Below are 25,309 nucleotides of genomic sequence, written 5' to 3'. Positions count from 1 at the left end.
TTAGCTTCCTTCAACTGCCTTAAGAAGGCTGTCAATAAATTTATTTGGCAGCTCTGTTGGGCTCTGAACCCACCCTCCTTATACTTAGTTTCATCCCAGCTGGTATTTTCAGGCACCATTCATCTCCATTCTCAACTTTGTTGAGACCTGAAATTTCTGTCCCAGATCAAATTGAATATCATCTTTTAAGGTTTCATTGTCTCACTGTGACAAGGTTCTGTCAGTTTTATATCTCCCAATTTTAATAGTATGATTCAATTACTTGTTTTAATACTATCCACTCACCTTCAAAAGATTTCCTGACTAGACAGCCCTTGTAGGTTTCTGTACAAAGCATCTACTCTCTAAAATTACTGATTAGTGGAACATGTTCGCATTTCTTCATCCCTTTATAGTCCCTTTCTGTCATTGGTGAACATCACAAAGCAAATGCTGCAATCACTAATTTTCTGTGTTTAGAGATGCTGTGTTTCTTTTGTCCTTCATGTAAATATTTGCAGGAAGTAATATTCCAACAAATTAATTCTGTAATGCATATCCACTCTTTAAGCCAGAAGTCTCACATCACCAAGTTTATAGTCCAAAAGGTTTGTTTGAAATCACAAACATTTGGAGTGCTCCTCCTTCGTCAGGTGAAGCCTGTGATTTCCATTTAAATCTGTTGGACTATAACCTGGTGTCGTGCCACTTATGACTTTGTCCACCCCCTGTCCAACACCTGCACCATTTTTAATTGTCACCTTCCTTTGAAGATTTGCATGCTTTACAATCTGTTGCCATTATATTCAAGGCTTTTCTTATCCACTTGACAACCCTTTTTTAAACTATTTCTGCAAATACAGATTTTCAACCTTTTTGACCTCCACTTACTTCAATGTGATTTGCAGAGCTCATTGTTTTTCCATATCTTTCTTCAGATTCCTTTTCTTCCATTTGCAGTCACATTTGTTTGGTCTGCAATTACTGATTATGCATTTTCTCAGAATAATGTCTTTATTGATTTATTTTCCAGCTGTTGAAGTGACAAAATACTGCTAATCAAATTATGTACCCAGTAGCCTTATTTGTTAGTCATTCAAAAAGTATGGTTCCTAGTCTTTAGCATTTCTGAGTTGTAAATCATACCAATTTTAAATTTAAAAGGGATTTAAGGAGCAACTTTTTCACAAAGGGTATTGTGTGTATGGAATAAGTTGCCAGAGGAAATGGTGGAGGCTGATATAATTACAGTATTGTGCACTGCAGCTCTGACACTGGTTTGGGTGACTTTTGCAGAGGCAAAAAGCTCCTGCTGCAGCTACATGCTCTTGTCTGCCTTATCTGAATAGACAGCATCCTAGGAGAGCTCCAAGATGTTACTGTCATGAGTATTTTCAAAAAAGTGAAGAGTTATGACTGTGATAACTACAGGGGAATCTCCCTGATGTCGATCACTGGAAAAATCATCGCCAAGCACCACCTCAGTCATATCCTCCCTGTGGCTGAGGAACTCCTACCAGAGTCTGTGTGGCTTTTGGCCACGAAGGACATGGTTTTCACTATGCAACAGCTGCAGGAACAATGCAGAAAAAAGAACCTACCCCTGTACATGACTTCCTTCAACCTTACAAAGGCCTTTGACACCATCAATTGGGAAGCATTATGGAGCATCCTGTTCCACTTTGGTTGCACCATAAAGTTTATCAACATCCTTCACCTGCTTCACAATGACATGGCAGCTGTGGTAATGACAAATGGCTCTGCCATTAACCCATTCCCTTTTTGGACCAGTGTCAGGCATGACTCCATCATCGCCCCAACGATGTTCTTGATCTATCTCACTGCAATGCTTCACCTCACCGTCAACAGGTCCCTGCTGGAGCAGAGCTAACTTACAGAAGCTGTGGCAGATTATTCAACCTCTGCCACCTTTTTAGAATTAGAACCCCTACAACATGGGAACAGGCCCTCAACCCATCAAGTCCACACCGACTCTTCGGAGAGTAACTTGCTCAGACTCATGCTCCTATATTTAACCCCTGACTAATGCACCTAACCTACACATCCTTGAATACTTTGGACAATTTAGCGCAGCCAATTCACCTAATGTGCACGTCTTTGGATTGTGAGGAAACTGGAGCACCCAGACGAAACCCACGCAGACATGGGGAGAATGTGCAAACGCAACACAGACAGTCACTCGAGGCTGGAATCGAACCTGGGTCCTTGGTGCTGTGAGGTAGCAGTGCTAACCATTGAGCCACCATGCTGCACCTTCAAGCCAAAACCAAAGGAACCTCAACCAGTATCATTACAAGGGATATAAACTGTCTCATATGGCTTCGCTGATACTTTGACTCCTGAAACAGAGAGTAACTTGTTTATAAACAGAAGAACTTTAGCACTACTTAAGTCACTTCATGTTTCTCCCACTGACTGTAGTATTTAAATATGTAATATATTTGTTACATATGTGTCCAGTTACTGTAAAAGTCAATATTACTAAAATTCTTCTCCTGTCATGTTAATCCCCACTATTTCTGTCATGCATCTGTGTCAACTAGTCAGTAGTGCCTGTGCATCATGCTAAAACTGATCATTCTCATGATATTTCTTGCACTAACCTATTATTTTCATTCACATTATCTTGATAATTGATAGTGCACAGTAGACTCTGAAAGTAAACTAAATTGGGCAGGCATCAATAATCATCTACAGCTGGAACAAGTTTACATTTTGTGGCACCAAATATATTCATGACTACAAAGATATTATTGCAAAAAAATAAAGACTGGGAGTTGAATGTTCTAGATATATTTAGAAAAGTTAAAGAGGGAGAAAGGAGAGGTCGACTTGCTTTACTTAATAGAAATATCACAGTGTTGGTGCATAAAGGTGACATCCATCATTTGGACAAAAATACAGTTCATGTAGATAGAATATTAGGTTCCAACCGTACCAGTCAGTCCAGTTGGCCCTTGATCTCACCCACCCCAGCTCAGGCTCATGAATCCAGCCCAAACTGGTAGCACGTTTTCCTGATTTATTAACAAACGTAACTGTTTAGAAATTGAAGGATTGGTCTCGAGACATTTTGTGCTCACTGTTAAAAGTTCATATTCTGAACTGACAGAACTTTTTAACAAGCTGTTAAGGAGCTTGATAGTCTGCTAATTTGTGACAACTAAATTTCCTGTTCCCTTCGCTCTACTTCACCTATACCCCACCTACCAGAGGCATAGGAATACCAAGATGACTGCCTTGAGTATGGTTTTAAATTCCTGCTGCACCACATCCCAGCTCCTTGACTCTTTGAAGATCTAGCCCCATTTGAAAGGTAAAATAAATAACTTATTGTGCAATCGCTGACAAGAACCTGCAGAAAACCTCATCACTGTCAATGATCTAGTGAATACAGAAGATAATGTTATTAGCACACCACAGCCGACCAAACTGCCTTTATAGTAATGAAACATCAGAAGAATGTATAATGGTAATGGAGTATAATTATGTAATGATGATGTCAATGTCGCTTAATTATATAGTGTGTCCTGGAACAAGGCAGAAGCTCTACCAGGAACTAAGAGAATGTGTCTATCTACAATGCTCAAAAATAGAGTTTTAAGTAAAGTTAAACTTCAGCAGTACTTTGGAGAATAAATATTTGTATCATCTATAAATACGGGCTAGGTGCCGAATGACTGGAGAGTGGCTAATGTTGTGGTATTGTTTAAGAAGGGATGTAAGGAGAAGCCTGTGAGCCTGACTTCATTGGTGGATAAGCTGTTGGAAGTGATTCTGAAAGACAGGATTTATATGCATTTGGAGAGGCAAAGAATGATTGGGGATAGCCAGAATGGTTTTGTGCGAGGGAAATCGTGTCTCACAAACTTGATTGAAGATTGACAAGGGTGGAGCAGTAGAAATTGTTTATTTGGACTTGAGTAAAGCCTTTGATAAGGTTCCGCATGGTAGACTAGTTAATAAAATTAGATCGCATGGGATTCAGAGTGAGCTTGGCAATTGGACACAAAATTAGCTTAACGTTGGGAGAGAGAGAGTAATGGTGAAGGGTTGTTTTTCAGACTGGAGACCTGGGATCAGCAATTTTCTTTGTCATATATGTAAATTATGTACATGAGAATATAGAAAGCATGGTTAGCAAGTTTGCAGATGACACACTATCAACTTTATGCTTGCTTCATTAATTTATAATATTTTTGTGCATTTTTCCAGTGGGAATTTCAGAATTATTGAATTTTGCTGAGGGCAATCACAGGTATTGATACTGTCACAATTTAAGAAGGGTTTCAGGAAAATTGAAAAACCAGAAATTTATGCTCATAGAGTACCAGCTTTTTTTATATAAAAAGCTGATATTCTCTTTGAATATTTAATATATAGTTTGAATAAGTACCAATAATAGAGTAAAAAGTAATTTCCAAGACACCATGTTATACATCAAAATATCATAAAAGAGCAAGACATGACAGAACGATCTTGATCAGTTGGGTCAGTGGTCTGAAGAGTGGTAAATGGAGTTAAATTGGGATAAGAGAAATAGGATAATAGGAAATAGCTTCTAAGCATTTTACTTTACAAATTGTCAAACTATTTTCCTTTAAACATTTTTGGTCATTTCATCTGTGTTGTAATTTAGGAATACTTCACATTTTGGCCCAATAAAACTAGTTGCCTGGGTTTTATCTTAATGTCTCTGCATATTTTTACTTCATTTTAACAACTTGCTTCTTTGTCCTTGCCTTTAAATTGCGCTTTTCATAACAACAAATACATGACATTCCTTCTTGACAATGTATTAAATAAATTTCATATTTTTTAATGATTTTGAAGAGTTTTGTTGGCAAAGCAGCCTTTCAGCATTTCATGAGTAACTGGGTGATTTTATAGGTACAGCCTCAAAATGATGTGAATTTTAGAAAAGAGTTGTGAATTTATATTTATGTTCAAGGAAGAAACATGCTAAATTATTTTCTTTCACTTCCATCCCAGCCATGAATGATCTGCTGCAGTCTATGATTTCAGCAGGAGCACAATGGTCAGGGAGTTCTGAAAATTTGGATGAGCCTAATGAGGTGACTGCTGGACAGAGGAGGACAGAACTGGGGTCCATGGCATTTTCCACAACAGCTATCAATTTAGCTACTGCAAACTCTTCTGGCTTGAGATCCAAACAAAGACTTAAGCCTAAAGGTATTGTTTGACTCGTTTGAAGTGAATTGTCAAATAAACTTTGTATGTTACATTAACAACTCATAATATGTGTAGTTGAACACTGTATAAAAGATTATGTTGTAAAGCTGCACTACCAAAATTAGCAATTTGTATAAAGTTATTGGGGCAGCACAATTGCTCAGGTGGTTTGCACTGCTGCTTCACAGCACCAGGGACCCAGGTTCGAATCCAGCCTCAGGTGATTGACTGTGTGGAGTTTGTACATTCTCCCCATGTCATGTGTGGGCTTTCTCTGAGTGCTCTGGTTTCCTCCCACAGTCCAAAGATGTGCAGCTTAGATGCATTGGCCATGCTAAATTGCCTATATTGTCCAGGGATATGTAGGTTAGGTGGATTAGCCATGGGAAATGCAGATTACAGGGATAGGGTGGAGGGGGTGAGTCTGGGATGCTGTCCAGTGAGTCAGTGTGAACTGTAGGGATGTTTTCACACTGTAGGGATTCTAGGAATTAAAAGACACTTCATTGAGACCAATGGACATAAAAAATTTGTGCTACACTAGTATACTAACAGTGTGTGATTATTTATTTTATTTCATCATGTTAAAATTTACTATTTTATAAGTAGGATTTGTTGAGATTTGGTCCTGTAATTCTCTTGTGCAGTTAAGACGACAGTAGTATATCAATATTAGAATTATGTGTTGACTATCACTGAAGTAGTTTTCAATCTTCAGTGCCAAAAATTGATATTTTAAAACCAGGTGATTTCCCTTGTGGTTCTGGAGCTCAACGACAATGTAAATAAAAGGTCTATATTAATCCTATTGCTCTTGTTTAACAGGGGAAAGATTTTTTGTCGGTGCATTTTTTTTCTTTCACCTTTGACTTTTTTGTATAATTGTTTTAAATTAAGTTTCCTTTTGCATCTAATTGTCTAAAACTGCAAACATAAAATGCACTAATTTGAACAAGCCTACTAAGAGAAACATCTGCGTCTTTCCCAGCTGTATATGATTTGCTCTTTTGCCCTAACTAATTTGCTCTATCTTCTGGTTTTGTCACTCTGATTTTCTAAGCAGTTAAAACTGTTGTCCTGTCAGGCACCTGAGCCGCCTTTTGTCCCTGAAGTGTCAAGACAATCGATATTATTTTCTTCATATTAAAACCAATGAGATGTTTAAGACCTGATGTAAATTTGGTCTTGGTTTGAGAGGTACATGATTATCATGTTGCTAGAATTTGTACATTCCTTCCTGTGAGTTGGTCATTTTGTTTTGCACCTGTGAGGGGATTTAAGGGGTGGAAGTATTTCACTGAGTGACCTTCCAGTTTACAGACTGCTTGATATTTCTCCAGTTTCAGGCAGTAGTAGCCTCTGTCATTTAATCACTGAGAAGGCAATCTCTGATTATTTCCTTGTAATACTATCTACCCATACTCCATCCCTCAAGAAACCTTAATTCTGTGTCTACATTGGGCAAAAAAAAACTTAGTAAATCAGTTGCTACTTTCACGTTCTCAGTTAGTTTTTGACCTTTAATTCACCATAACATCTATTAATTTTCTAAAGCACACCCTTTGCAGCACCTTTAATACCATGTCTCACAAGAACTATTACTCATTCTCAGCAAAATTGTTCATCCTGGTATATTTTGCTCTTTCTAAGAAACTCAGATGTTAAAGTGTTTGGTGAGTAATTGGTTTAACTATTCACCTCTAGACCAAGCTGGACCACCTAAAGCATTATCAGGCAATGGTCTCCCTAACTAAAATTGTGAAAAAATCATCCAGGCTTGCAAAACTGGGCTATCCTTCACTCCTGTCTCTTCCCTTCTCTCCAAAAATAAGTGGTAAGGCTGCCTCCCAATACAAAGAATCCGGATAACTTTCCCCTCCTTGATGCATCAGTATCTGTAGTTCAGTCTCTGGCTCATAAATTCTAAGCCCAAGTTCCTAAATCTTGAAAAAACTTAGGAACAACGAAAATAAAAGCAGGAGTAGGCCATTTGACCCAACAACCCATTCCACCATGTAGCATAAATGTCATTCCTCTATCTCAATGCCATGCTCCTGTTTTCTCCTCATTCTCCTGACACTTTCACCTTCTAGAAATCCATCTATTTATTAAGTATTGTCAGTGACATGGCCTCCACAGGCTTCTGTGGGAGAGAATTCCACAAATTCATCACCCTCTGAGTGAGAGATTTCAACACAGCTAAGCTTGAAATAGCTTAGCCCTTATATTATGACCCCTGTAATCATCATCCCTGTAATCAGTAAATACTGAAAGAACTGTGGATGCTGTAAATCACAAACAAAAATAGAAATTGCTTGAAAAGCTCATGGGTCTGGCAGCATCTGTGAAGAGAAAGCACAGCTAACGTTTCAGAACTTTGAGGAAGGATCACCGGACCTGAAACGTTTACTCTGATTTCTGTTCACAGATGCCAGATTTGCTGGCTTTTCCAGCAATTTTAGTTTTAGTATTTCCCTGCAACCAGTCTATACAACCCTGACAGAATTTTATGTTTCAATGAGACCCATCTCATTCTTCTAAACTTCAGTGACTAGAGTCCTGGTTAACACAAGCTCTTCGTTGCTTGTAATAATCCAGATGTGGTCTCACCAACTCCAAGTACTTGGCAGCAAAACTTGCTCCTGTACTCGATCTCTTTTGCAATGAAGTCCTTCCTAATTGCTTGCTGAACTTGTGTACTTGCTTTCATTGACCATTGTATGAGGACAACCGGGTCCCTTTGTACATCAACATTTCCCAATAAATCACCATTTAAATAATACTGTGCCAGTCGTTTTTTTCCTACTGAAGTGGATAACTTCATGTTATCTTCATTTATCCATGTTATATTGTATATTCCAGGCACTTTCCACTCATTCAACTTAAGAACATAATTAGTGAGAGCAAAGTGGTAGCTGTGATCTGTATGGTGTTCAACAAGGTTCCCCAAAGAGACTGGTTTGCAAGGTTAGATCTCATGGAATAAAGGGAGAACTAGCCATTTGGATATAGAACTGGCTCAAAGGTAGAAGACAGAGGGTGGTGGAGGAGGGTTGCTTTTCAGATTGGAGGCCTGTGACCAGTGGAGTGCCACAAGGATTGGTGCTGGGTTCACTACATCTCATCATTTATATAAATGATTTGGATGTGAGCATAAGCGGTATAGTTAGTAAGTTTGCAGATGACATGAAAATTGGAGGTGTAGTGGACAGTGAAGAAGGTTACCTCAGATTATAACAGGATCCTGATCAGATAGGCCAATAGGCTGAGGAGTGGCAGTTGGAGTTAAATTCAGATAAATGCAAAATGCTGCATTTTGGGACAGCAAATCTTAGCAGGACTTATGGTAAGGTGCTAGGGAGTGTTGCTGAATAAAGAGGCCTTGGAGTGCAGGTTCATAGCTTCTTGAAAGTACAGTTGCAGATAGATAGGATAATGAAAAAGGTGTTTGGTATGCTTTCCTTTATTAGTCAGTGTATTGAGTACAGGAGGTGGGGAGGTCATATTGTGGCTGTACAGGGCATTGATTAGGCCACTTTTGGAATATTGCATGCAGTTCTGGTCTTCTTCCTATTAGAAGGATGTTGTGAAACTTTAAAAGGTTCAGAAAAGATTTACAAGGATGTTGCCAAGGTTGGAGGATTTGAGCAATAGAGAGAGGTTGAATAGTCTAGGGTTGTTTTCCCTGGAGTGTCAGAGGCTGAGGGGGTGACCTTATAGAGGTTTATAAAATCATGAGAGGCAGGGATAGGGTAAATAGACAAGGGATGGGGGAGTCCAGAACTAGAAGGCAAAGGTTTAGGGTGAGAGGGCAAAGATATAATGGAAACCAAAGGGGCAACCTTTTCATGCAGAGGGTGGTGCATGCATGGAATGGGCTGCCAGAGGAAGTGGTGGAGGCTAGTACAATTGCAACATTTAAAAGGCATCTGGATGGATACATGAATAGGAAGGGTTTGGAGGGATATGGTCCGGGTGCTGACAGGTGGGACTAGATTGGGTTGAGATATCTGGTCGGCATGGACCTGTTGGACCGAAAGGTCTGTTTCCATGCTGTCCATCTCCTATGACTCTGTGACTATATAGGAAGAGATGTAGGCCATTCAGTCTATCAGAGTGGTTCTAGAAAAGCACAGCAGGTCAGGCAGCGTCCGAGTAGCAGGAAAATCGGCATTTCGGGCAAAAGCCCTTCATCAGAAATAGAGGCAGAGTGCCTGCAGAGTGGAGAAATAAATGAGAGGGGGGTGTGGGTGGGGAGAAAGTAGCATCGAGTACAATAGGTGAATGGGGGTGGGGGGTGGGGAGAAAGTAGCATAGAGTACCACCCTCCTCCCTGACCTATCACCTTCATCACCACCCCATTTGTCTCTCCACTCTGCAGGCACCCTGCCTCTATTCCTGATGAAGGGCTTTTGCCCGAAATGTCGATTTTTCTGCTCCTCGGATGCTGCCTGACCTGTTGTGCTTTTCCAGTACCACTCTAATCTAGAATCTGGTTTCCAGCATGTGCAGTCCTTGTTTTTACCATTCAGTCTATCAAGTCTGCTCAATCATTTTGAGATCATTTGCCTTCTCTATCACCTGCTGAACTTGAATGCTAGCTTCAAGATGCTGGCTAGATCCATGGATGAGGACTGCAAAATCCCTGCATTCTCTGTCCATTTGGATGATGTAAAACTCGTCTATTCTTCCTGCCAAGTGCATAGCTCTCATTTCCCCACATGTTATTAAATCTGCTAAGTTTTTTGCCTGCTTACCTAACCTGTCAGTATCCCTCTGCAGAATCTGTGTCAAACTTATCATTTGCAGTCCAACTTATTTTTGTGTCATCTGCAAACTTGACTACAGTACATTTACTTTCCTCAAAGAAAATAATTAATATATATTGTAAATAATTGTGGGTGTATCATGGATCCCTTTGGTTACAGATCATCATTCTGAAAATGCAGCCTTTATCCCAACTTTATGTTCTGTCAGTTAGTCAATCTTTATGCATGCTTTTATTATGGTCTCCAACACCATGGGCTCCTATTAAGTAGCCTAATGTGAGGTAGCTTATCTAACACCTTCCAAAAATCGAAATATATTACATCCAACACTTTCCCTTTCTCTTACTTGTTACCTGCTCAAAGAACTTAGAACATTTGTCAGGCATGATTTGCCCTTCACGAAGCCATGCTGACTGCTTGATCATATTTACATACTTCAAATTGCTGTGCTATTGCTGCTTTATAATAGACTTTAACATTTTACCAATGATAGACATAATTGGCAATATTTTATATCTCCTTTCCTTTTGAAATGAACATGTTACATTGGCAATTTTCCAATCCTGGTTGATTAGTACCTGTGCATCCACTGTTTCTGTAGCTATGTCTCCTTGAATATCTTGGGATGCATCCCATTTGGTCCAGGCAACCTGGTAGTCTTCAGCCTCACTAGTTTCTGTAGCATTTTTTCTCGACTGATAGTTATTGTATTTATTTCCTCTCCTCCTTTTGCCCCTTGAATGCTTAGTAATTTTGGACTGCTATTAGATTAGATTAGATTACTTACAGTGTGGAAACAGGCCCTTCGGCCCAACAAGTCCACACCGACCCGCCGAAGCGCAACCCACCCATACCCCTACATTTACCCCTTTAACCTAACACTATGGGCAATTTAGCATGGCCAATTCACCTGACCCGCACATCTTTGGACTGTGGGAGGAAACCGGAGCAACCGGAGGAAACCCACGCAGACATAGGGAGAATGTGCAAACTCCACACAGTCAAACTGAACCCACATGTGCAAACTGAACCCAGGTCTCTGGCGCTGTGAGGCAGCAGTGCTAACCACTGTGCCACCGTGCCTTCTGGTGTCTTCTGGTGTGAAGACTGATGCAAAGTATTTCTTCAACTCCTCTGCCATTTATTATTTCCACCACTCTAAGGGGACTCTGTTCACCTTGGCTTCTCTTTTTATAAAAGCTTTCTTTGAAGAAGTTCTTTTTGCCCATCAAGAAGTTCTTGTTTTCTCAGCCCTTGACCGTGTCCAACAGGTACGAGATTCTTGCTCCCTGTTCGGATGAGGAAAATGGCTCTGGACAGGATGAGCCAACTGACCAAGGCACCATGGTGCAGAAGGCCATTCAAGAGGGGGGAGCTAATAGACAAGTAGTGGTTATAGGGGATTCTATAATTAGGGGGACAGATAGTATCCTTTGCAAGCCGGATCGGGAGTCTCGCATGGTGTGTTGCCTGCCCGGTGCCAGGGTGCGAGACATCTCCGACCGGCTTGAAAGGATATTGGAGCGGGAGGGGGAGGATCCAGTTGTTGTGGTCCACGTTGGTACCAACAACATAGGCAAGACTAGGGTGGAGGACCTGTTTGGGCATTACGAAGCACTAGGCAGGAAATTGAAGCACAGGTCCTCAAGGGTCATAATCTCCGGATTACTGCCCGAGCCACGTGCCAATTGGCATAGGGACAAGAAAATTAGGCAAGTAAACACGTGGCTAAGGGATTGGTGTGGGAAAGAGGGATTCCACTTCATGGGGCATTGGCATCAGTTTTGGAACAGGGGGGATCTGTACCGTTGGGACGGTCACCACCTGAACCGATCAGGTACCAATGTTCTAGCGAAGAGGATAAATAGGGTGGTCAGTAGGACTTTAAACTTCTGAGTTGGGGAGAAGGGAAAGTGAAAGCGACAGGGAGTATGGAGGTAAATGGCAAGATAAGCAGCAGGATAGCATGTTTCCAGGCGGATTTAAAATTGAGGCAGACTGAGAATGCAGTAAAAAGCAAGGATAACTTAGGACATATGACTTCCAACATCTCTAATGATAAGGAAGTTAGCATTAAGGCACTTTACCTGAATGCTCGTAGCATTCATAACAAAGCCGATGAATTAATGGCACAGATAACAGTGAATGATTATGATGTAGTAGGCATCACAGAGACTTGGTTACAGGGGTCAGGACTGGCAGTTAAACCTCCATGGTTTTTCAACTTAACGAAAAGACAGAGAGGTGGGCAGAGGGGGTGGGGTTGCCTTGTTAGTTAAGAACAAAATTAAATCTATGGTATTGAATGACATAGCGTTGGATGATGTGGAGTCTGTGTGGGTGGAATTGAGGAACCACAAAGGCACAAAAAACATAATTGGAGTTGTGTATAGACCTCCTAACAGTGGTCAGGACCAGGGACACAACATGTACCGGGAAATAGAGAAGGCATGTCAGAAAGGCAAGGTTACATTGATCATGGGAGACTTCAATATGCAGGTGGACTGGGTAAATAATGTTGCTAGTGGATCTAAAGAAAGGGAATTCATGGAATGCTTACAGGATGGCTTTTTGGAACAGCTTGTCATGGACCCCACAAGAGAGCAGGCTATTGTGAACCTAGTGCTTTGCAATGAACCAGACTCTTTAAAAGATCTTAAAGTAAGGGAACCCTTAGGAAGTAGCGACCATAATATGGTAGAGTTCAGTCTGGAGTTTGAAAGGGAGAAGGCAAAATCGGATGTAATGGTGTTACAGTTGAATAAAGGTAATTATGAGGGCATGAGAGAGGAACTGACTAAAATAGACTGGAAGCAGAGGCTAACCGGGAAGACAGTAGAGCAAAAATGGCAGGAGTTTGTAGGTATAATTGAGGACACTGTACAGAGGTTCATTCCCAAGAAAAGAAAGATTAACCGGGGAGGGACTAGACAACCTTGGCTGACAAAGGAAGTCAGGAAATGTATTAAAGAAAAAGAGAGATCCTATAAAGTGGCTAAGAACAGTGGGAAATCAGAAGATTGGGAAGGATACAAAAGCAAACAGAGGACAACAAAGAGTGTAATAAGAAATGAGAGGATCAAATATGAAGGTAGGCTAGCCAGTAATATTAGAAATAATAGTAAAAGTTTCTTTCAGTACATAAGAAACAAACGACAGGCAAAAGTAGACATTGGGCCACTTCAAACTGATGCAGGAAGCCTAGTGATGGGAGATAAGGAAATAGCAGGAGAACTTAACAAGTACTTTGCGTCAGTTTTCACAGTGGAAGACATGAGTAATATCCCAAAAATTAAAGGGTGTCCCGGGGCTGAGTTGAGTATGGTTGCCATTACGAAAGAGAGAGTGCTAGAAAAGTTAAAAAGTCTTAAAATTGATAAATCTCCTGGCCCCGATGGGATACACCCTAGAGTTCTGAGAGAGGTGGCTGAGGAAATAGCAGAGGCATTGGTTGAGATCTTTCAAGAGTCACTGGAGTCAGGAAAGGTCCCGGATGATTGGAAGATGGCTGTTGTAACCCCCTTGTTCAAGAAAGGATCAAGGCAAAAGATGGAAAATTATAGGCCAATCAGCTTAACCTCGGTTGTTGGTAAAATTCTAGAATCCATCATTAAGGATGAGGTTTCTAAATTCTTGGAAGAGCAGAGTCTGATTAGAACAAGTCAACATGGATTTAGTAAAGGGAGGTCATGCCTGACAAACCTGTTGGAATTTTTTGAAGAGGTAACAAGTAGGTTAGACCAGGGAAACCCAGTGGATGTGGTCTATCTGGACTTTCAAAAGACCTTTGATAAGGTGCCACACGGGAAGCTGCTGAGCAAGGTGAGGGCCCATGGTGTTCGAAGTGAGCTGCTGGGATGGATTGAGGATTGGCTGTCTAACAGAAGGCAGAGAGTTGGGATAAAAGGTTCTTTTTCAGAATGGCAGCCGGTGACGAGTGGTGTCCCGCAGGGTTCGGTGCTGGGGCCACAGCTGTTCGCATTATATATTAATGATTTGGATGAGGGAACCGGGGGCATTCTAGCGAAGTTTGCCGATGATACGAAGTTAGGTGGACAGGCAGGTAGTACTGAGGAAGTGGGGAGGCTACAGAAGGATCTAGATAGGTTGGGAGAGTGGTCCAGGAAATGGCTGATGGAATTTAACGTGAGCAAGTGCGAGGTCTTGCACTTTGGCAAAAAGAATAAAAGCATAGACTACTTTCTAAATGGTGAGAAAATTAATAAAGCCAAAGCACAAAGGGATCTGGGAGTGCTAGTCGAGGATTCTCTAAAGGTAAACATGCAGGTTGAGTCCATGATTAAGAAAGCGAATGCAATGTTGTCTCTTATCTCAAGAGGGTTGGAATATAAAAGCAGAGATGTACTACTAAGACTTTATAAAGCTCTGGTTAGGCCCCATTTGGAGTACTGTGTCCAGTTTTGGTCCCCACCTCAGGAAGGACATACTGGCACTGGAACGTGTCCAGCGGAGATTCACACAGATGATCCCTGGAATGACAGGTCTAACATATGAGGAACGGCTGAGGATACTGGGATTGTATTCGTTGGAGTTTAGAAGATTAAGGGGAGACTTAATAGAGACGTACAAAATAATACATGGCTTGGAAAAGGTGGATGCTAGGAAATTGTTTCCGTTAGACGAGGAGACTAGGACCTGTGGACACAGCCTTAGAATTAGAGGGGGTCATTTCAGAACAGAAATGCGGAGACATTTCTTCAGCCAGAGAGTGGTGGGCCTGTGGAATTCATTGCCACGGAGTGCAGTGGAAGCCGGGACGCTAAATGTCTTCAAGGCCGAGATTGATAGATTCTTGTTGTCTAGAGGAATTAAGGGCTATGGGGAGAACGCTGGTAAGTGGAGCTGAAATGCGCATCAGCCATGATTGAATGGCGGAGTGGACTCGATGGGCCGAATGGCCTTACTTCCACTCCTATGTCTTATGGTCTTATATTACTTGCAAGTTTACACTCATTTTATCTTCTCCCTCTTTTTTGTTTGTTTGGTCTTTTTTTATTGGTTGTTAAAACATTTCCAATCATTTGGCTTATGACTTATCATTGCCACATTGTGTGTTGTTTTTTTTTTCTTTCAGTTTGATGCTATCCTTAATTTCCCTGGTTAACCATTGTTGGTTTAACCCCCTTCTTGGAATTGTCCTCCCTCATTGAAAGAAGTTTGTTTGTGTAAGCCGTGAATTATTTTCTTAAGCATCTGACATTGTTCCTCAAACATCTTTGCTTCTTTTGAGTAAAGGAGTTGAGAGGTTGTCTTGTGGCTGTGCAGGATGTTCGTTAGACCACTTTGGGAATACTGTGTGCAATTCTGGCCTCCCTGCTGTAGGAAGAATGTTGTGAAACTTGAAAACGTTCAGAAAAGATTCGCAAGGATGTTACCAAGGTTGGAGGGTTTGAGCTATAGGGAGAGGCTGAATAGGATGTGGCTATTTTCCCTAGAGCATCAGAGACTGAGGAGTGAACTAGAGGTTTATAAAAGCATGAGGGGCATGGATGGGCTAAATAGGCAAGGTCTTTTCCCTGGGTGGGGGAGTCCAAAACTAGAGGGCATAGGTTAAAGGTGAGAGGGGAGAGATTTAAAAGGGACCTAAGGGGCAATGTTTTCACACACAGGGTGATGCATGTATGAAATGAGTTGTCAAAGGAACTGGTGGTGGCTGGTACAATACAACATTTAAAAGGCACCTGGATGGCTATATGAATAGGAAGGGTTTAGAGGGATACAGGCCAAATGCTGGCAAATGGGACTAGATTTGTCTAGGATATCTGGTTGGCATGGACAAGTTGGTGTGGTGCTGGAAAAGCACAGCAGGTCAGTCAGCATCCGTGGAGTAGAAGAATCGATGTTTCAGGCATAACCTTTCTCCAAAAGTTCTGTTTCCATGCTGTACATCTCTATGACTCTAATGCTAAACCCCCTTCCCCAATCCATTCTGAAATCCAGTGCTGTTTTCACTCCTTTGTAATTGCTCTTAATTAAGCTTAGCACAGTTGTTTCCAACCCAAGTTCCTGCCTCTCAAGCTGAATGCTAAATTCTACCAGGTTATGCTAATTGCTTTAGAAATGATCTTTTACTCTTGACATCATTTATTGAACCTGCCCCATTACACATCACCAGATCAAAAATAGCCAGATCCTTGGTTACCATATATAGTTCAAGAAAACTGTTCTGAAAACACACTATAAATTCTTACTGGTAGCCTCCCCTGCCAATCTGACTACCCCAATCTGCATGAAAATTAAAGTCATCTGTGATTAGTCGGCTCTGTTAGTTACATGCCCTAATTATATCATATTTATTCTCTGTACCAACATATGGCTGCTGTTAGGGAGCCTACAGACTACAAAATGTGTGGTGCTGGAAAAGCAAACCATCATTCCTGATGAAGAGCTTATGCTCAAAACGGCGACTCTCCTGCTCCTCTGATGCTGCCTGACCGGCTTTGCTTTTCCAGCACCTCATGTTTTGACTTTAATCTCCAGCATCTGCAGTCCTCACTTTCTCCTACAGACTATTCCCTACCTATCTGTTTTCCTTTTTTATTTCTTCTCTCCACTCATGGATTCTAAATCTTCTGATTCAAGATCATTTCTTGCTATCGCACTTATTGGATCAAATATCATCAGTGCTACCCACCATCCATTTCTTCCTGCCTATCCTTTCAAGTGTCATATATCCCTGAATATTTAATTCCCAACTTTGGTCTCTTATAAACATGTCTCCATAATAACTATAATACCGTACCTGTAACCTGTATTTGTGCAGTCAATTCATCTATTTTATTTCAACTACTATATTAAAGTAATTTAATAAGCCCTGTAATGCTGCCATTTCCTATTGCTTTGTAAGTCTACGTTTCCCCTCTCTTGAACACTCTAACCCTCTAATTAGCTTAAAGCCCTCTCTACAGCCCTAGTTATTCAGGTCACCAGGACACTGATCCCAGCACAGTTCAAGTGAAGCACATCCATCAGAACAGCACCCTTCTACTCCAGTACTGGTGCAAGTGCCCCATGAACTTAAAGCTAAATCAAAGAAATGTCCTTAACTCTGGGACCGAGTAAGTAACACAACCTTTAAGGCTTCAGCTCATGGCTGCAGAAAACAGTATTTTCCCCCATATTATATTCCTATTTATTTCCTCCACTTTAAAGACTCCCTAATTAAAGATGCAGCGGTTAGTTTGCACATCCTCTCTGCAATCCCAACTCCCGTCTGCACAGTTTGCATTAACTGTAACATTTGGACAAATGCAGGGCCAAGGCTCTTCAGTTTTAACTAGGGTCCTTATATCTGCCTCACCTGAAGTCGCCCCTCTTGTCCCTGAACACTGACCAATTTTGAATAAACTAATCTGAAGGGAGCAAAATGCCCACGTAACCTGACTGAATCATTTTTTGAAGGCTCTTTACATCCACTTCACCATGGAGGAAGTGAGGACTGCAAATACTGGAGAATCAGAGTCAAAAAGTGTGGCACTGGAAAAGCACAGTAGGTCAGACATCACCTCAGGGGATCTGCCATCCACAGCATCCAACCTCACAGTTCTATAACCCCACACATCCAGTTCTACCTCTTACCTAAAATCCACAACCTGACTGCCTTGGTTGACCTAGTGTCTCCTAATGAAGGGCCCTTGTCCGAAACGTAGATTCTCCTGCTCCTCAGATGCTGCCTGACGTGCTGTGCTTTTCCAGCACTTTACTCTCGACTCTGATCTCCAGCATCTGCAGTCCTCCCTTTCTCCAACCTATTGTCTCTGCCTGTTCCTGCTCAACTGAACTTATCTCGTCATATTTCAACACCGTCCTGTCCCCCTTGGTCCAGGAACTCTCCACATACATTTGGGACACCACCCACGCCCTCCACGTTCGTTTCCCTGGACCCCCAGTGCCTCATCTTCACCATTGACATTCAGTCCCTATACATCTCCACCCACCATGGCAGTGGCCTCCAAGCCATACCATTTCTCCCACTCCTGTCGACCTAACCAACACACTCAATTCGATTCGCAGAACTGGTCCTCACCCTTAACAACTTTTTTTTCGAATTATCACACTTCCTTCAGACTAAAGGGTAGCCATTGGACCCAGCTATGCCTGCGTTTTCATAGGATACGTGGAATAGTCCATCTTCCGTAGTTACACCAAAGCTATCCCCCACCTTTTCCACGACTAGAGTCATAGAGATGTAAAGCATGGAAACCGTCCCTTCAGTAAACTCGTCCATGCCGACCAGATATCTCAACCCAAACCAGTCCCACCTGCCAAAACGTGGCCCATACCCCTCCAAACCCTTCCTATTCATATACCCATCCAGATGCCTTTTAAATGTTGCAATTGTACTAGCCTCCACCACTTCCTCTGCCAACTCATTCCATACACGTACCGCCTCTGCATGAAAAAGTTGCCCCTTACGTCTCTTTTATAAATCTTTTCCCTCTCACCCTAAATCTTTGCCCTCTAGTTCTGGACTCCCCCACCCCAGAGAAAAGACTTTGTCTATTTATCCAAACATGCCCTTCACGATTTTATAAAACCTCTATAGTCATCCTTCAGCCTCCGACGCTCCAGGCAAAACAGCTCCAGCCTGTTTAACTTCTCCCTATAGTTCAAATCCTCCAACCCTAGCAACATCCTTGGAAATTTTTTCTGAACCCTGTCAAGTTTCACAATATCTTTCCGATAGGAAGAAGACCAGTATTGCACGCAATATTCCAACAGTGGCCTGACCAATATCCTGTATAGCTGCAATATGACCTCCCCAACTCTTGTACTCAATACTCTGATCAATTAAGGAAAGTATACCAAATGCCGCCTTCACTATTCTGTCTACCTGCAACTCCACTTTCATGGAGCTATGAACCTGGACTCCAAGGTCTCTTTGTTCAGCAACGCTCCCTAGGACCTTACCATTAAGTGTATAAGTCCTGCTAAGATTTGCTTTCCCAAAATGCAGCACTTCGCATTTATCTGAATTAAACTCCATCTGCCACTCCTCAGCCCATTGACCTATCTGATTAAGATCCTGTTGTAATCTGAGGTAACCTTCCTCACTGTCCACTATACCTCCAATTTTGATGTCATCTGCAAACTTACTAACTGTACCGCTTATGCTCACATCCAAATCACTTATATAAATGACAAAAGGTAGTGGACCCAGCACCGATCCTCGTGGCACTCCACTGGTCACAGGCCTCCAATCTGAAAAGCAACCCTCCTCCATTGCCCTCTGTCTTTTACCTTTGAGCCAATTCTGTATCCAAGTGGCTAGTTCTCCCTGTATTCCATGAGATCTAACCTTGCTAACGAGTCTCCCATGAGGAACCTTGTCGAACGCTTCATCGAAGTCCATGTAGATCACATCTACCAGTCTGCCCTCATCAATCCTCTTTGCTACTTCTTCAAAAAACTCAATCAAGTTTGTGAGACATGGTTTCCCACGCACAAAGCCATGTTGACTATCCCTGATCAGTCCTCGCCATTCCAAATAAATGTACATCCTGTCCTTCAGGATTCTCTCCAGCAACTTGCTGCTACCGGCGTCAGGGTCACTAGTCTATAGTTCCCTTGCTTGTCCTTAGTACCTTTCTTAATCGCGTTAGCGAACCTCCAGTCTTCTAGCACCTCACCTGTGACTATCGATGATACAAATATCTCAGTAAGAGGCCCAGCAACCGCTTCCCACAGAGTTCTAGGGTACACCTGATCAGGTTCTGGGGATTTATCCACTTTTATGCATTTCAAGACACCCAGCACTTCCTCCTCTGTAATATAGACATTTTTCAAAATATCACCATCTATTTCCGTACATTCTATATCTTCCATGTCCTTTTCCACAGTAAATACTGATCAAAATACTCATTTAGGATCTCCCCTATTTTCTGCGGCTCCACATAAAGGCTGCCTTGCTGATCTTTGTGGGTCCCTATTCTCTCCCTAGATACCCTTTTGTCCTTGATGTATTTGTAAAAACCCTTTGGATTATCCTTAATTCTATTTGCCAAAGCTATCTCATGTCCCTGTTTTGCCCTCCTGATTTCCCTCTTAAGTATACTCCTACTGTCTTTATACTCTAAGGATTCACTCGATCTATCCTGTCTATACCTGACTGTAAGTACAATAAACATTTATGTACCCACCTCCATAACCAGCACTCCTCAAACATTCCAGAAAATTCCCCCGACCTCTGGAACTGCTCGGACACCATTAGCCATGTGGCTGGTGCAGCTGCCACCCCCACGCCGATTGATGATGTCACTTCCGCCCCTATCATGACCACTCCCACAACCACTTCCGCCCCTCACAATTCCGCATGCATTACACGTGACATCACTTCCGCTCCTCACATCATCACTGATGTCACACGTTCAGTGACTTCCGCCACCGCTACTGCCGTGTCTGCCACCACTTCCGCCCCCACCAACGCCACTCACCTGCGTTCTGCTGACACGCCCCCCACAGACCCCACCGTCACCATTCCCGGCCCCCAGAACCCTGAGGGGAACACCACCCCTGCTCATGACTCCACCCCCATTCCCCCCACCATCACACCCACTCCAATTACTGGCTCCGCCCCCACTCCCAGCTCCACACCCACACCAGATCCCAGCTCCCAGCCCTGCCGAGTTTTCACCATCCCTCCAGACCTTCCCCTCACTGAGGACAAACGATCAGTCCTCAGCAAAGGACTGACTTTCATCCCCCTCTGTCCACACATCAATGAATTTAATACACGCCGTGACGTCAAACACTTCTTCCGCCGCCTCCGCCTCCGAGCTTACTTTCACAATCTGGACTCAAACCCACCTTCCGAGGACCCCTTCGCCTGCCTCCAACACACTCCATCCACCTGGACACCCCACGCTGGCCTATTACCTGCCCTCGACCTCTTCATTTCCAACTGCTGCCGGGACATTAACCGCCTCAACCTGTCTATTCCCCTCCCCCACTCCAACCTCTCACCCTCACAACGCGCAGCCCTCCAATCCCTCTGCTCTATCCCAACCTCACCATCAAGCCAGCAGATAAAGGGGGTGCAGTGGTAGTCTGGCGCACTGACCTCTACACCACTGAAGCCAAACACCAACTCGAGGACACGTCTTCCTACCGCCCCTCGACCATGACCCCACCCCCCCATCACCAAACCATCACCTCCCAGACCATACAGAACCTCATCACCTCAGGAGATCTCCCACCCACAGCTTCCAACCTCATAGTCCGGGAACCCCTCACTGCCCGGTTCTACCTCCTTCCCAAGATCCACAAGCCTGACTACCCTGGCCGACCCATTGTCTCAGCATGCCCCTGCCCCACTGAACTCATCTCTACCTACCTCGACACTGTCCTATCCCCCCTAGTCCAGGAACTCCCCACATACATTCGAGACACCATCCACGCCCTCCACCTCCTCCAAGTCTTCCGTTTCCCTGGACCCCAACGCCTCATCTTCGCCATGGATATCCAATCCTTCTACACCTCCATCCGCCATGAACAGGGCCTCCAAGCCCTCCGTTTTTTCCTCTCCTGACGTCCCCAACAGTACCCTTCCACCGAAACTCTCATTCGTTTGGCCGAACTGATCCTCACCCTTAACAATTTCTCCTTCCATCCTCCCACTTCCTCCAGACCAAAGGGGTAGCCATGGACACACGTATGGGCCCCAGCTATGCCTGTCTCTTTGTTGGCTACGTAGAACAGTCGATCTTCCGTAATTACGCCGGCACCACTCCCCACCTCTTCCTCCACTACATTGATGACTGCATTGGCGCCACCTCGTGCTCCCGCGAGGAGGTTGAGCAATTCATCAACTTCACCAACACACTCCACCCTGACCTTAAATTTACCTGAACCATCTCTGACACCTGCCTCCCCTTCCTGGACCTCTCCATCTCCATTAATGACGACCGACTTGACACTGACATTTTTTACAAACCCACCAACTCCCACAGCTACCTGGATTACACCTCTTCCCACCCTACCTCTTGCAAAAATGCCATCCCGTATTCCCAATTCCTCCGCCTCCACTGTATCTGCTCCCAGGAGGACCAGTTCCACCACAGAACACACCAGATGACCTCTTTCTTTAGAGACCGCAGTTTCCCTTCCCATGTGGTTAAAGGTGCCCTCCAACACATCTCGTACACATTCTGCCCTCAAACCCCACCCCTCCAACCGTAACAAGGACAGAACGCCCCTGGTGCTCACCTTCCACCCTACCAACCTTCGCATAAACCAAATCATCCGCCGACATTTCCGCCACCTCCAAAAAGACCCCATCACCAGGGATACATTTCTCTCCCCACTCCTTTCCGCCTTCTGCAAAGACCGTTCCCTCCGTGACCACCTGGTCAGGTCCACACCCCCCTACAACCCACCCTCCCGTCCTGGCACCTTCCCCTGCCACCGCAGGAACTGTAAAACCTGTGCCCACACCTCCTCAGTCACCTCCATCCAAGGCCCTAAAGGAACCTTCCACATCCATCAAAGTTTTACCTGCAAATCCACCGATATCATTTATTGTATCTGTTGCTTCTGATGCGGTCTCCTCTTCATTGGGGAGACTGGACGCCTCCTAGCAGAGTGCTTTAGGGAACATCTCCAGGACACCCGCACCAATCAACCACACCGCCCTGTGGCCCACATTTCAACTCCCTCTCCCACTCTGCCGAGGACATTGAGGTCCTGGGCCTCCTTCACTGCCGCTCCCTCACCACCAGACGCCTGGAGGAAGAACGCCTCATCTTCCGCCTCGGAACACTTCAACCCCAGGGCATCAATGTGGACTTCAACAGTTTCCTCATTTCCCCTTCCCCCACCTCACCCAAGTTCCAAACTCCCAGCTCAGCACTGTCCCATGACTTGTCCTACCTGCCTATCTTCTTTTTCGCCTATCCACTCCACCCGCTCCTGACCTATCACCTTCATTCCCTCCCCCACTCACCTATTGTACTCTATGCTACTTTCTCCCACCTCCACCCTCCTCTCACTTATCTCTCCACACTTCAGGCTCTCTGCCTGTATTCCTGAGGGCTTTTGCCCGAAAAGTCGATTTTACTGCTCCTGAGATGCTGCTTGAACTGCTGTGTTCTTCCAGCACCACTAATCCAGAATCCTATACCTGACACATGTCTCCTTCTTTTTCTTAACCAAACCCTCAATTTCTTTAGCCATCCAGCATTCCCTATACCTACCAGCCTTTCCTTTCACCCTAATAGGAATATGCTTTTGCTGGACTCCCTTTACCTCATTTCTGAAGGTTTCCCATTTTCCAGCTGTCCCTTTACCTGTGAACATCTGCCCCCAATCAGTTTTGAAAGTTCTTGCCTATTACTGTCACAATTGGCCTTTCTCCAATTTAGAGCTTCAACTTTTAGAAATGGTCGATCCTTTTCCATCACTACTTTAAATCTAATAGAATTATGATCGCTGGCCCCAAAGTGCTCCCCCACTGACACCTCAGTCACCTACCCTGCCTTATTTCCCAAGAGTAGGTCAAGTTTTATACCTTCTCTAGCAGGTACATTCACATACTGAATCAGAAAACTTGCTTGTATACACTTAACAAATTCTTCTCTATCTAAATCCTTAACACTTTGCAATCCCAGTCTATGTTTGGAAAGTTAAAATCCCCTACCATAACCACCCTATTATTCTTACAGATAACTCAGAGATCTCCTTACAAATATGTTTCTCAATTTTCCTCTGACTATTTAGGGGTCTATAATACAATCCCAATAAGGTGATCATCTCTTTCTTATTTCTCAGTTCCACCCAAAATAACTTCCCTGGATGTATTTCTGGGAATGTCCTCCCTCAGTACTCCTGTAATGCTATACCTTACCAAAAAGGCCGCTCCCCCTCCTCGCTTGCCTCCCTTCTTTCCTTCCTGTAGTATTTGTGTCCTGGAACATTAAGCTACCAGTCCTGTCCATCAATGTAGTTCCAAGATGGAGGAAGGGAAAAATTTCTGGTTGTAATAGCTGCTCATTTTTTGAGGTATTTTAGGTGTTGGAGGTAATTTCCTCAAATTCCAGGAACAGCAATTACTGAGTTATCTGCTGTTGCATTGTTTTGGGACTTTGGAGAAAAATAAAAGTCAAAACAACAGTACTTTGGAGAGGAACAGACAAAGGAAGCACATGGTGAGGTCAGTGCAGAAGCGAGAGAGAGAGAGACAGGAAAAAAAAAACTGACACAGCAGTGAACCTTCACAGTTACTGCCTTTGCTGTTTGAATTCATGTATCGCTGGACATCGGAGTGAGTCTGGGCAAATTAACAAACAGTGAAATTCAAAACTAATCTTGGAGGAACCTGTTTGGGAGAGATCACAGCACAGAACAGTAAATATTTAAGCGTGGTCTTACATTAAGTCTGCAGTAGTGAGTAGAGTGAGTTCTTTCTTAATTATTTGTTTTATTGAGATATGTCTCTTGATTAAACATAAAACATAAGCCATAACTATTAATTTAACCTGGAGCAGTGTTTTGTAGAGAAATAAGATGGGGCTATTTTCTGGGTCTGTAGATTATGAAGGAGCAAAAAATGGCCTTTAGTAGAGTGATATGCTGCTCTTGTCGGACGTGGGAGTTTAGGGAGAGTTTATGGGTTACTGAGGAGTATATCTCCAATAAATGCCATAGGTTGCGAATCCTATCGGATCAAATGGATCGACTGGCACCATTTACACCCACCCACCACAACCAGCACCTTCCCGTGCCACCACACGTCCAAGGCCTCAAAGGATATTTTACATCCAGCAAAGATGTTCCTGCACATCCAACCACCTAATCTACTGCGTCTGTTGCTTTCGATATTGTCTCCTCTACATTGGGGAGACATGAGTCCAACACACGGAGCATTTCGGGGAACATCTGTGGGACACACACACCAAAAAACCCTACTGCCCTGTGACCAACCACTTCAACTGCACCTCCTACACACCCAAGGACTTGCAAGTCCTGGACCTCCTCCATTACCAAATCAAATCCACCCGCTAGCTGGAGGAAAAATGCCTCATCTTCAGGGTTGGGACCCTTCAACCACACGGCATCAACATTGACTTCATCAGTTTCCAAATCTTCCCTCTCTCTCCCACCCCCCCGCCACAACCTCATCCAAGATCCAACCCTCCAACTCAGCAATGCCCTCTTGACTTCTCCTACCTGGCCAGCTTCCTTCCTATCTATCTGTTCCACCCTCCCTACTGACCTATCACAATTACCCTCCCCCACCCTAGAGTCTTCCCAGCTACCTTCACTCCCTCGCCCCCACCCCCACCCCACCCCACAATAACCTCACCCCAACTCCCTATTTATCCTCAGCCCTT

The 25,309-nt window shown here is 43.5% G+C and overlaps 1 protein-coding gene across 11 annotated transcripts in view; it reads left to right on the top strand.

The window, feature by feature from the left end:
• Positions 1-25,309, top strand: part of ccdc88ab (coiled-coil and HOOK domain protein 88ab) — a 399,202-nt gene that overhangs the window by 324,339 nt on the left and 49,554 nt on the right. For all 11 annotated transcript variants that reach the window (XM_043696005.2, XM_043696000.2, XM_043696008.2 and 8 more), the window contains one exon: positions 4,993-5,193. In XM_043696005.2, coding sequence (XP_043551940.1) covers positions 4,993-5,193 — 201 coding nt within the window. The remainder of the gene's footprint in view (positions 1-4,992; positions 5,194-25,309) is intronic.

Source organism: Chiloscyllium plagiosum, unplaced genomic scaffold, assembly GCF_037043375.1.
Source record: "Chiloscyllium plagiosum isolate Xiang-an unplaced genomic scaffold, Cpla_swu_hap1 HiC_scaffold_10, whole genome shotgun sequence".
Taxonomy (NCBI): domain Eukaryota; kingdom Metazoa; phylum Chordata; class Chondrichthyes; order Orectolobiformes; family Hemiscylliidae; genus Chiloscyllium; species Chiloscyllium plagiosum.
This window is presented reverse-complemented; position numbering and strand designations above follow the sequence as displayed.